This window comes from Ochotona curzoniae, unplaced genomic scaffold, assembly GCF_017591425.1.
Source record: "Ochotona curzoniae isolate NIBS_2020 unplaced genomic scaffold, NIBS_Ocur_1.0 patch260, whole genome shotgun sequence".
Taxonomy (NCBI): Eukaryota; Metazoa; Chordata; class Mammalia; order Lagomorpha; family Ochotonidae; genus Ochotona; species Ochotona curzoniae.
Genome location: NW_024466818.1, coordinates 184,325 through 196,926, shown reverse-complemented (window position 1 = coordinate 196,926; position 12,602 = coordinate 184,325). Strand labels below are relative to the sequence as shown.

General features: G+C 62.1%; 1 protein-coding gene across 4 annotated transcripts; it reads right to left on the bottom strand.

Moving 5' to 3' along the window:
- Positions 1–927: 927 nt before the first annotated feature.
- LOC121166914 (vasodilator stimulated phosphoprotein) lies at positions 928–10,215 on the bottom strand. 4 transcript variants are annotated; one of them, XM_040996254.1, is made up of 13 exons: positions 9,522–10,215; positions 4,756–4,927; positions 4,505–4,670; positions 3,988–4,081; positions 3,641–3,681; positions 3,298–3,536; positions 3,087–3,187; positions 2,672–2,720; positions 2,524–2,560; positions 2,359–2,404; positions 2,119–2,209; positions 1,657–1,714; positions 928–1,563 (listed from the first exon to the last, which is right to left on the bottom strand). In XM_040996254.1, the coding sequence occupies exons 1-13, from the start codon at positions 9,524–9,526 to the stop codon at positions 1,526–1,528; spliced, it is 1,137 nt and encodes a 378-aa protein (XP_040852188.1). In that variant the 5' UTR covers positions 9,527–10,215; the 3' UTR covers positions 928–1,525. The 4 variants fall into 4 exon arrangements, with proteins under 4 accessions (XP_040852188.1, XP_040852186.1, XP_040852189.1 ...); XM_040996252.1 differs by having other exon boundaries at positions 3,087–3,190; positions 9,522–10,211; XM_040996255.1 differs by having other exon boundaries at positions 2,524–2,557; positions 3,087–3,190; positions 3,623–3,681; positions 9,522–9,885.
- Between the last annotated feature and the right edge of the window lie 2,387 nt (positions 10,216–12,602).

Here is a 12,602-nt window from a genome sequence, read left to right as displayed (position 1 = left end):
GCCCCCACCCCTCATCCTGCAGGGCCTGGGCAGGGAATCGGCTAGCCTTTCCACTCCAGCTTTCTCAAGAGAGCTCAACCTACCTCTTTGCAAGTGCAGGAAAAAACAGCAGCTGCTCCAAGGGACTTCCCACCAAAGCCCTGCTCCTTCTAGGAGTGGGCTGTACCTTGCACTGTGTCCACTCCATACTGCTTTGTGCTCCCCCTTCATGGGTGCCTCTGCCTGGCTTCTCCCTTCCTGGGATGGCTGGCCCAGCAGCAGTGTCCCCTTCCACCCCCATGCCACGCCTGGCCTGGCGGGTGGGCATCACATCCATTTGCTCCTGGTCTTTTGGGGGGCAGTACAAAGCACCCGCTCCCTTAAGGGAGGAAAAGTGATCTGATCGCCTCTGGCTTCCAGTCACTTGTCCTAAGTCCTGAGCTGTCCTGTCCTCCCAGCAGCCCCACCCCCCTTCTTGCCTACCTCCCCAGCCAGGCCTCCTCCGGCGAGACCACCCACCCCATCCAGTGTGCAGCTCTAGCTTGTTCTGCGAGGCTCTAAGTGGTTTCCGATGAAAGCAGCTCAGGTCTGACAACTGCGAAGTGGATGAGGAGGCAAGCTGGGGGCGGGGAGAGGGCGCAGAGCACCCTGGAGCCTCTGCCCCAACAGGGGACCCAACACCCTTATCCCCCACACGAGTCGGGTGAACCCTGCCGCGGATTCTACTCCCTAGAACCACTCGGAGAGTTGAGCATTTAGAAAAACTGGCAGATTTATTCCACTGGGGCCCTTTTTTCAAGAAGCTAAAAGGTGAAGGTGGTGGGGGGAGAGGCTGCCCCTCTCCCCTTTCCTTTCTCCTTCATTTTCCCTGCTGGGTTAAAAAAATGGCCTGGACCCCCAAACCTACCCCAAATAAAAAATAACAAAACAACAACAAAAAAACTGAGGTTCCAAAAAAGTTACAGCATCTTAATTCCTCATAGAAAAGGGAGGGAGCGAGCAGGAAGAGAAGTCCAGGGCCGGGACTCCCCCACCCCACCCGGGGCAACAGCATTTAAAAACCCCTACACCCCATTTTATCAAAACCAAAGAGGCAAAAAAAATCTCCCTTCCCCCTCCCCGAAACCCAAATATATATATATTTAGATATTTATATACTTCTTAAAAAAACAAAAATTCGAAGGCATTAAGCGTTAAAGTGAATCTAAACAAGGGAATGTGAAATTCCCTTTCCTTCCCCCTTCCTGTGGGGTTCCATGGTACATCCCCAGCAGAGGAACCAGCCCCGAGGGGATGGCAGAGGGGAAGGACCAAAGGGAGCAAAGGGCGGGGCCTCCCCAGCCAATCAGCAGCCAGTACGGGTGTGGGCGTGGCGCAGGAAACCACACCCCTCGGAATTGTCCAAGTGGGAAGGAGGTGTGGGGGTGGGCAAGGGACGTTGCATTCCTATGTGATCTTGAGCCAACTCCAGGTCCAGTCGAGGTGGCGGCGGGGGAAGCCGGGTAACAGGCGGGGCGCGCGGGAAAGGAGAAATGGGTCCCCGCGGTCAGGGGGAACCCCGCTTCCTCAGCTCCTGGACAAAGGCTGGAAGGAAAAACAGAGCAGGGGTCAAGGCCAGAGGTTCTTGGTCCTTCCTGCCCCACAGCCGCCTGTTCAGGCGGACACACCCTGCCTCACCTTCAATGATTTCCTCTTTCACCTTCTGCAGCTCCTTCCTCACCTCCTCCAGGAGCTCCTAAAAATCACAGGGTGTCACCAGGCCAGAGGGGTCCCTGGGCTGCCAGTGGGACCCTCCCCGTTCCCTTCCCGGGCTGAGCCACCTGGAGCCGCAGCCCCTACAGCTGCCAGCCCCAGCCCAGGTGCCCTACAGGAGAATTCTAGACGCTTGGAGCCAGAGAGAAAGAACTGGAAGACGTCCAGGCCACGGCTGGCAAGCACGTTCCCCATCTCCTGCCAACTGCAGTTGGCGGTGGCCAGACAGCTGGGGTCTGCATGTTGAGGACTCTGGGTGCTCGTCGGGAGTGCAGGCGTGTGTGGGACCCCTGACCTGGCCCGACCTCCCCATTTTCCAGACCAGAACATCCGGACGCTCTGCTGGATTCACCTGGAGGAGCCCCTCTCCCCTCCTCCCCAAGTTACCTGCTTCACCCTCTCCAGGTCTGACTCGTCACTGGAGCTGGGGGCGGGGGGGTGGGCGTCAGAAGTGGCCACCGAAGAGGAGGACTTCATCCTGGGAGGAGAGGGACAGGGATGATTGCGAGATGAAGTTAGCCAGAGGCCCCGTCCCTCCCTCCAGAGGCCCCGTCCTTCCCTCCAGGGGCCGCAGTGCACTGCCCACCCCCAGCTGAGTTCACACCTTGAGCCCCCAGCTGAGCCCACCTTGGTAAGGTCGTGCTGTTCTTCTCCCAGGGTCTCCGCACAGATTCTGGGAAACAGGCCACCAAGTGGGAAGATGAGGCAGGAGGACTTCCGCCCCCGGCCCCATCGGGTGCTCCCTGCGGGTGGGCGCAGGGCACCCTGGGATGGGCAGGGCCTGGCACTCACCACTGTGGGTAGGGATTCTGGCCTCTGGCTCTTCCTGCTGGCCCGAGAGAGAAGCGGTGTGAGCAGCCCCCCAGCCCCACACCTGGCCACCCACCCGGCCACACCGTCCCTCAGCCCCCAGGCAAGCCGGGCCCCTCCCCTCACTCACACTGGCTGACTCGTCCTTGGGTTTCTCTCCCACCTGCGTGGCTTTCCTCCTGCAGGCAAGGGGGGCAAGAGAGACCTCAGCCCTGCCCAGAGCGGTGGAAACCCAGCACCGGGCCATCTAGGGTCTAGGGAAGTGGGTGGGGTACTGCCATTAAGTGGCCCCAGGGGAGATGGGGGAGCAGGTGCTACAGTGATTTTCACATTCAGGAACCCTGACATCCTGGAGAGGGGGCTGGAGAAGGCCTCTCAGAACTGGGATTCTAGGAAGTGGAGTTTCTAGAACATTCCACAGGCTCCCCCAGTGGCTGTTCACCTCGGCCATCTTGAGGGAGACCACAAGAGCTTGGCCCGGGCTCTGACCTCCCACCCCTTCATGACTGATGGGATGTGTTTGGGGGGGTGTTCCTCAGGCTCACCTCCGGGCCAGCATGGCATTCATCTCTTCCATAAGACCCCCACCACCTGTGCTGCGACCACTCTCAGCTTTGGGGCCCAAAGGCCCCCCTGAGGCTTCCTCCTGCTGAGGAAATCAAGAGAGAGGAGCTTGGGGGGCAGGCCTCTGTGACAGGAAGGGGAGCTCCCTTCAGCCCATTATTACCTCAGGGTCAGGCACCCTTCCCCCCTCACCTTGCTGACTTTCCGAAGTTTGGCTCCCGCAATGGCTGCAGCCAGGCCGGGGGCACCAGTCCCCCCACCACTAGGGCCCTGGGCTGTGGGGAGAGGGGGTGCAGGGGGCGGGCCCCCTCCAGCTCCATGCCCTGCAGCAGACACCCCGGAAGGAGGCAGACCTGGAGGTGGGGGGGGACCCGGAGGAGGGGGAGGTCCCGGAGGTGGGGGTGGGCCCCCGGCAGGGGGCGCAGGTGGGCCTGAAACACACACAGAGGAGGGGAGTGGCTCAGAGAGATGTCCACCCCCTCCTCCAGGAAGGCCTCCAGGCTCAAGGTCCAGCCACCCGAGCATGCCCAGTCACCTGCATTGGAGACCCGGCGCTCCAAGTGCTCTGGCTGCTGCCTGTGGGGAATGGAGGCTGCGGTCAGTCAGGACCCAAGGACACCAAGCTTCTTGGTTCCCGTGCCCCGACCCTAGCTCCCGCACCCATGGGAGCCCATGAGAGAGCTAGGGGTGGAGCCGTTCTGGCCATCAGCTGTGCCCGGATCCTCTCGGTGCCTGGGGTCTGGACTCTGCAGGACCACAGGCTGTGCAGCTCTAAGCACTCAAGAGCCACTCAAACTCTCAGAGGTGTTGGTGACAGGTGGCGGGGAAGAGCTGGAACATTCTGGAAAGTTAGGGGGATGCCCGAACAGTAGCTGGCCCTACCTTTTCTGCTGCTCCAGCTCTTCTGGGGAGGGGCCGTTCTGGCTGGCCCAGGTGGCAGGAGTTGGAGGTGCCGGCGGACCCGGGGGTGCCCCTCCTGGAGGCCAAGGAGAGAGAGCGCCAAGCGTGAGCCCTGCAGTCTTGCCCACATCGCTCAGGAATCCTGGCCATGACCATTCCCTCACTTCCTACTTCCTCCCAGAGCCAAGGAAGGGGTGGCTAGGACACCGTGGGGACGGCCACCTGCCCTTGGGTCCTGCAGACCAGCACCTAGGTAGACACCAGTGTCCCAGCCCCGCCCTCCTGCCAGGTTCTCCAGGAGCAGGTAGACATTTGAGAAACACCGACTGAAGGCTTTGGCAGTGCCAGTGCCCGGAGGTGGAATGACAGGTGACAGGAGCTCATGGAGTTAGGGAAGCTGCCCTACCTCCCTGCCCCACCGTTTTCCATTACCATGAGCCACTCTGCTCCATTTTAAAGACAGGACCCCCGCCCCCTGGGGTCTGTGGCCAGCACTTACCTTCCAATGCCTCTAGGGCCTCGGCCATGCCGGCAGCAAACTGCGCTGCATCCTCCTTGCTGCTGAAGTTGAGCCCCCAGACCTGGCGGGCATCGCGCCACTGGTGGAAGTTGGGGGTGGCCTGATTGTACTTGACACCCCGGACTATGGCACAGTTGATGACCACCTGAGAAGGCAAGGGGGGGTGAGGACTAGCAGCCCAGGCTGGGGGCAGAACTGCAGGGGTGTGGGGAGAAGGGCTGAGCACCTACCTGCTGGTCAGGCTGCATCTTGCGGCCCACGACCCGGAAGGAATTGGCTGTGGGGTTGTGGTAGATCTGGACGCGGCTGAAGGCCTGGGGCCCCGTGCCTGCGGGGAGCCAGCGCTTGTTGCCGTCATCATAAAGCATCACAGTGGCCCGGCTGGTACACACGACCGTCTCACTGTGGGAGGGAGGGGAGAAGGTGGTGTGGGCGGGGTCACCTTGGGAGACCCAGACAGGAGAGGGACAAACAGGAAGTGGAGGAGGCAGCTGAGAAGATGGGAGAAAGACGCTGGGCAGGGGTCAGGTAGGTGAACACAGCTGGGGTTGCGTAGGGGGACTGAGCCACTCTCTAGCGGCCAACTGCCCCAGTGTCCCTACCTCAGCCAAGGTTTGAATGCCCCATCCCCAGCAACACTTGCTTAGCTCAGAGGAGGAAGCTGAGGCCAGGGAGCAGAAGAGGAAGACCACGGCCCAGACCCCTGCAGGGGTGGGGGGTGCCTGCCGCCTGGGGCTCACCGCAACCCTGCAGCTCCCTCAGCACACACTGAAGGGCCCTGTCAGGGCAGGAGACAGACCTGTCCCCAGGCAGTAACTCCTCCCCGCTCTGCCCAAGGAGCCCAGGCCCTGGAGTCCATGAGGACTTCCTGGGGGAAACAGAGCCTGCTGCAGACTCAGGACTGGGGTAGCAGCGGTGGGAGGCTTCAGTCAGGAGGGGGCATCCCCAAGCGTGGATCCAGGCTCCAGATGACCCCCTCCACCCATGTGACCCAGGCAAAGAGCCAGCTATCTATTACCCACCAGGGCGGGAGGAAGGGTAGAGTCTGGGTGCTTCCCCTTCCCCAGTGAGGAAACGGGGTACCAAGGGGAAGTGACTGGCCCAAGGTGACACATCTCTGGGGGAAGCGCTGGCCTTGGCTGGCCCCACCCCTACACCAGGGTTTTTCCTGAAAAGAGGAAGCTGGTGGCGAGAGGGGGATGGGGATTCCACCCACAGTGGTGGCAGCTCCTCTTCGTTCATGGGACAGGGCAGGTGCTGGGCTGTGACACTGGGGGTCAAGGGTGGGGAGAGCCCCTTGCAGGCCCAGCTGTCTTCAGGCCAGTGAGGGGAGAGGGTGGGCCACCTGTCCCCAGCCCTGCCCCAGGAAGCAGGATGGGAACTTGGGAACCCAAGCCACCATGGGCCCCCAGGCATAACCAGCCGGCACTGTGTGGGCCCCTGGCAAACCCCAGGTGCCAGTTCCAGCCAAGCGCAGCCTCAGGGCCTGTTTCTGGCTTGCGCCACCCCCAACAGGGCAGAGTTAAGGCTGCACCCACACCTGCCACCCACGCCCAGGGCAGAACTCTGGCCAGGTGCCTAGAACTGCCCTTGCCCCACCCCAGCTGCCCTTTGCTCTCCCAGGCAGCCCTGCCCAGCTGAGGGTCTGGTGACCTGGCCTTGGCCAGAGGGATGGTGCCCCTGTGCCCACCCCACCCTCCCTGGTTTCCTCTTACTTCATACTGTCACAGCCCCACCCCCCAACCAGACAAGCCCCTGTGACACTTCTACAAACTAGTGGTCCCTCCGCTGACATGTAACCTCTCCCCAGAAGCCCTCCAGGATACTCCATCCTTGCCACCAACATGGCTCCCAGCTGCGATTCCCGTACCCCAGCCCCCAGCAAAGCATCGGGGTTCTCAGGGGCGGGATGGCCATCGGTGGGGTAGGACTATGTCCCCAGGACCCAGCACACAGCAGGGACTCAGTGGGTGTTAAATACAAAGGAAAAAACAACAACAGCACAGCCGCCCAGCCCCCATCAGCCGGCCTGGTGTCCCACACGCGGTGCAGGAGGTGGCCTCTAGCTCCTGCCCTTGTGATAGGCCAGGAGCCGCAGGCACAGAGTGGACATGGGTGGGGATGCCGGTCCCAGGCCACAGGGCAGCAGGGCAGAGGGGCTGTTTGTGAAGCCCACCAAGAGCTGAGCAGAAGGTGGAGCACTGACAACCTTAAAAAGCCACTGTGGGTCAGTGAGTTCATGCTTAGCCCTTTGTGGAACTAGTTCACTCCGTCTTTGTCCTCGGTGGAAATTTGCAGTGAAAAACCTTACAGGTAACAGAGTCAAAACCAGCCAGGGACTGGGAAAGTCAGGGAGACTGCAAACTGAGCCCTGCAGGGGTCTCCAGGGGTCTCCCCAACACCCCCAGCTTGCCTCTGTGACTCACGCCACAACTCGCCAACCTTGTAGCTCAGCAACCAGAGGTGGGCACCCATCTGACGCCTTGGGGCTGATGGTCAGCCGGGAGGCCGAGAGCTTCCCATTCCTGGGTGGCAGTCAAGCAGAGTCCTCCCCCAAGCCACACCTGAGTGTGCCACCCCACCTTGCCACACTAGTGCTGGAGATTTGGTCCCCCAGCCTCCCCAACTCTCCATCTGTGAACCTACCCTGGTCCAGAAGCGGACCTGCAGGTGTCTATGTGAGTCAGGGGACTGAACTGTCCTCAGTGGTTCTTTTTTTTTTTCACAGTGAAACTACGTTATTTGTACTTTAAAAAGTTTGGCTCTAACAGCAAAAGAGCTCAAACACAAGAGTAAGAACAAGCCTAGCCTCTCTCACATCGTGCGACTCCCACAGGCTCCCTGCACACCTCCGTTTTCCTGTCAGCAAAGGGCATGGGGCTGGGACACCCCCTTAAATAACCCGACCACCCCACGGCCCCAGGAGCCTGTCCCCCACCCCCTGAAGTCTTCCTAAGGCCCACTTTGCTCCTTTCCCAGCCCTCCCTCCAATCCCGGCTCCAAGTCCCCGGATCCGGCAGACACTCAACAAATATTTGTCCAACTGGGAGAGAGAAAAAGAACTTATATCTTGTAATTTTCCATCTCCCCCGAGGGGTCAGGGCTCCAGCCAAACCAGCCAGAGGAGGGCCTGCGGGCAGCACCACTGAGTCCATGAAGACAGGCTCGCTCCTGGCCCCTGCGCTCCTCCAGCCTCAGTTTCCCCAGCAGGGAGTGTGGGTGCAGATCCCCCAGGACGCTCGAGAGGGGTACAGTCCCAGAAGTGTGGGTGGGAGAAAGGGGGAGACCCTCAGGTGCGGCCCACACAGAAGGGTTGCCTTCTGCCCCTGCCCAGCCGGCACTGGGGAGGGGGCAGGCCCGCCGGGGCGGGGTGGGGGTGGCGTCGGGAGGCCGTCCCAGACAGACACCACAGGCTCCTGTCCTTTTACGGTCTCGCGGCGAGCGAGGCGGCACTAACTCGGACATCCGCCATCCGCCTTCCACGGGCTTGGGACCGGAAACGCTGGGGGGGAGGGGCGAGGCGGGGGAGGGGAGGGGGTGCAGGCAGGGGACCAGGCTCCCAGCAGCCGCCCCCTCCCGCCCCAGGGCAGGCCCCCTGGGAAGGGATGTCTCTGGAGGGGGACTGGCAGGAAGTCTGGGGGTGTGTGTAAGTGCAAGGAGAGGTCTTCCCCTTCCCTCTCCCGTAGCAAAATTTCCAGAAAGGGGAGGGAAGGGGTGGTCTTTCAGGGTCCCGGGAGGAAGGAGGACCATGGGGAACAGCAGGGGGAGTGCAGGGTGCAGGCGGCACGAAGTTACCCCCACTCCCCTGAGCCGGCCTCAGGGGCCTCCCCCCTCAGCCTAGGGGCTTTGGGGCAGGAAGTCCCAGAGAGAGTGGAGGAAGGGAGATAGCTTTGTCAGCCTCGGGCCCCAGGGGAGTGGGGGTGGGCCTAGTCCACATGGCACCCCCCCAGCACAGGCCCACTCCGCCCTCAGGTGAACCCACGGGTACTGGGGGGGCTCCCCCTCCAGGATAGAATTACTGGGGCAGCTGGAATCTCGGTAGGGGACTGGGAAGGCTGTGACCTTGAAGCTCCCCAGTGACCCTGCCTCCAATCCCCCCCTCCCCGCTCTGAGGGACCGGCTGGGAGAAGGGGTGTAGGTACGGAGTAGGCGGATGGGGGGACCCCCCCCGGCTGGGGGAGCAGCCGCCCCTCTGCGCTCCACGCCCGCCCCCTCCTTTCCGCACGGCCAGCTGTCTCGACAGGTGAGTCGGGAAGACAAAGGCCCCCCCTTCCCCAGCTGCCGCGCCCCCTCCCTGCAGGTGGAGAGAGGGGGCCGCCCTCCTGGCCCCGCGCCGGGGGAGCCGCCCTGGGCACCCGCAGCTCCGTCCGAGGCACCGCCTGGTTCCGGCCAAGCGTGTGCACGCAGGGCGCCCCGCGGGGCCGACCACCCCCTCTCCTCCTCACCCTCATCATCTGAGCGAACCCAAGTTTGAGGATGGGGAGCGACTGAAGAAGTGCCTCCCGAAGTGAGGAGTGAGGTGCGCGCCCACACTTGGAGGAGACTTAGCACGGGAACCCAGACCGATCGAATCTGAAGGTGCCAGGATCTCCCCCAAACCGTCCCCAACAGCCTCCCCCGGCCCCAGCTGAGCTCTGGGGTGTTGGGGTGGAGAGCAGCGCTCCAGAAATCGCGACATCTCTAACAGGGAGTCTCGGCCAACTTGGAGGTCCCCTGACAAAGTGGAGAACCCGGGGAGTCTTTGCAGCGCGCCCCCACCCCGGCACCCCAACCCGAAGGCTCCCAGGAGGGGACTGACCCGGGGAGCCCCGCGAGGCTGCCCCAGGAGGCGGTCTGGGTGTGCAGATGGCCTGAGCAGGTTCGACACCCCGTCCCGGCCCCGATCCCGATCCCGGCCCCGGTCCCGATCCCGATCCCGGGCGAGCTGCGGCTGGGGGAGGGGGACAAAGGCGGGGCGCGGGGGGAGGGTCGCGGGCCGCGCGCGCGCGGGGCTCACCTCATGGCTGCGGCGCGCCCTCGGCCCGGGCGCTCCCGGGGCGCCCCAGGCTCGAGCGGCGGGGGTTCGAGGCCGGCTCCCGGGTCTGCTCCGTGCTCCCCCGGCCGGGGTCCCGCCCCTGCGGGGAGGAGGGCCCGGGAGGCTCCGCGGGCGCAGCCGGCGCCCGGGACGAAGGGGGGCGCGGGTCGGGAGGCGGCTGTGCCCGGCGGGGTGCGGCTCGCTGCCCGGCGCGCCCCCTCGGCCGGCGGCCGCCAGCACCTCACTCTCACTCCCGGACTTCTCTTCGCTACATTTCCTTCCAAAATTCCACTCCCCGCTCCCACAATGCCCCGCGCCTTAAAGGGCCCGCAGACGCCTCCGGGCCGTGTGGGGAGGGATGGGGGTGGGGTGGGGGGCGGAACCCCGGCGGCACTTCCCCAGCGGACTGCACCCCTGGTTGTCACCCCTGTCCCAGACTCGGGGGGTGCAGCCCTGGTGGAGGCGGGGGGTCCGGCCTCATGGAAACCAGGCAGGGGGGTCCTCTCCCATTATGGGGGATTCTCGGGGCGTCTCAATGGGGTCAGAATTCGGTCCTCCCGCCCCTGCCCTGCTCAGTCCTGCTCTCTCCACCGACGTGTCCATTCTTGCATATTCTGCTGAATTTCCGGGGTTGGGGGAAGGTAGGGGAAAGGACCTTCGGGGTTAAGCCAGCTTGTGCCCTCTAAATCCCACCTTTGTGAGGTGCCCCTTTTCCAACACACACTGTGTCTAATTGATGCTGAGGGGTGAGCCTCCTAGCACCCCACCCGGCATCAGGAGGGGGCAGCCGGTGGGGCAGGGCCTGGGCCACACCCCACCCTCCCGGGGAAGGTGAGAAGGAAGTGGGCCGAGGAGGCGAGGCCGGCCGCTGACTCAGAGCCGCAGGGTCGGGGAGGGGGTGGTGACCGGCCGGGAGTGCGGGGGGCGCGGGGGCCGGGAATAGGGGGGGTTTAGGGTGCAGGAAGCCGCGTGATCCCCAGACCTCTGCACGCACGCCTTGAGGTGACCTCCTGGGGAAGGGGGCGGGGTCGGCGCGGGAATCGGGGTGGGCGCCAAGTCGGGGAGCCGCCCCCCATGTCCCAGACCGACCCCCCAAGCTCCAAACCGTCCCCCCAGGTCCCAGACCGAACCCAACCTCGGCCCCCAGGTCCCAGACCGAACCCAACCTCGGCCCCCAGCCCCAGACCGAACCCCAACCTCGGCCCCCAGCCCCACACCGAACCCCAACCTCGGCCCCCCCAGCCCCACACCGAACCCCAACCTCGGCCCCCCAAGCCCACACCGAACCCCAACCTCGGAAGCCCCTCCCCTCGCGTTAGTAGCCCCGCCCCATGACATCACGCGTCCCCCGACCACGCCCCTCCCTGTTCAGCCACACCTGGCCCCTGGTAAGGTGTACTCCCTAAGTCAGTTTTCAAGTTTCTGAGCAGGAAAGCTGAGGCTGGGGATGCCCAGAGTCCCGGGAGTTTGGGCCCTCTAGCCCGAGCCCCTTTGAGCTGCTTTGTAAGAATTATTATTATTATTATTACTTTAATTGGAAAGGCAGATTTATAGAGAGGAAGAAAGACAAAGATCTCCCATCTGCTGGTTCACTCCCCACAGAGCTGCAGTGGCCAGAGCTGAAGGATCTGGAGCCAGGAGCGTCTTCCAGGTCTCCCCCACGGGTGCAGGGTCCCAAGGCTTTGGACTGTCCACTGCTTTCCCAGACCACAAGCAGGGAGCTGAAAGGGGAATCGTGCAGCTGGGACAGAAACCAGCACCCATGTGGGATGCTGACACTTGCAAGGGGAGGATTAGCCAACTGAACCATTGCTTCAGGCCTGTAGCAGACTCTTTCTATAAAAGTCTAAATAGTAAGTACTGTAGACATATTCAAAATAAGGTATTATTTTATTTGGGTAATTTTAACAACTCTTTAAAAATATAAACAGTGGGGACCAGGGTGATGGTGCAGTGATTAAGGTCCTCCCCTTGCACCCGGGATCCCATATGGGCACCGGTTCTAATCCCAGCAGCTCCACTTCCCATCCAGCTCCCTGCCTGTGGCCTAGGAAAGCAGTGGAGGACGGCTGAAAGCTTTGGGACCCTGCACCCGTGTGGGAGACCCGGAAGAGGCTCCTAGCTTCAGATCGGCTCAGCTCCAGCCGTTGCGGCCACCTGGGGAGTGAATCATCGGACGGAAGATCTTCCTCTCTGTATATCTGCCTTTCCAATAAAAATAAAATAAATCTTTAAAAAAAGCTATAAACAGTGGGCTGGCACAGTAGCCTAGTGGTTAGGCTCTCCCCTTGCGTGCACAGTGGGACCCTGTGTTCTGGCATAGTGGGTAAACCCACCATCTGCAGTGCCAGCACCACAGATAGACACAAGTTCCAAGTCCCAGTTGCTCCACTTCTGATCCCAGTACTTGGGACCCTGCCAGTCATGGGAGAGACCCAGATGGAGTCCCAGGCTCCTGGCTTTGGTCTGGTACAGCCCGAGCTGTTATGGCCATTGGGAAAGTGAACCAGCAGGTGGACGATCTTATATATATGTGTGTGTGTGTGTATCAGCTTTTCAATGAAGCAGATAAACCTTTAATTAAATAAGAAAGAAAATGTACATAGAAACACATGTAATTAAAATGTAAGTAAAGTAGCTCTCCCCTACCTCCCCCCCAAAAGGCCTCTATATAGGGAGGGGAGAGAGGATAGCTGAGCTGGGTGACTTTAGTTTTGCACACCCTGAGGGTTGGTTTCTGTGCTGTGTTCTGCTTGGGGGTGGAGTCCCCCACTTAGCGGACCTGACTGACGGGATGTGGGGGAAGCAAAAATTCATCCTGGCTTCTTTCTGCTGGTTCTGGGGAGCTGGGACGATGGCAGTAGTCCTCCTCTGGTCCCCTGGGGCTCCCGCTGCCCTGAGGGTTTGCTCAGGGTGACAGCTGGGTGGCCTCCAAGCCCAAGGCAAAGTTTGTGTGGACATGGAGGGGGCGTCTCCCATAGCCCCCACCTCATACCTCTGGAAAATGCAAGTGGGAAGGGGTGGCCTGTGGGGGCTCCCCTAGCCTCCCAGCATCTAGCCTCT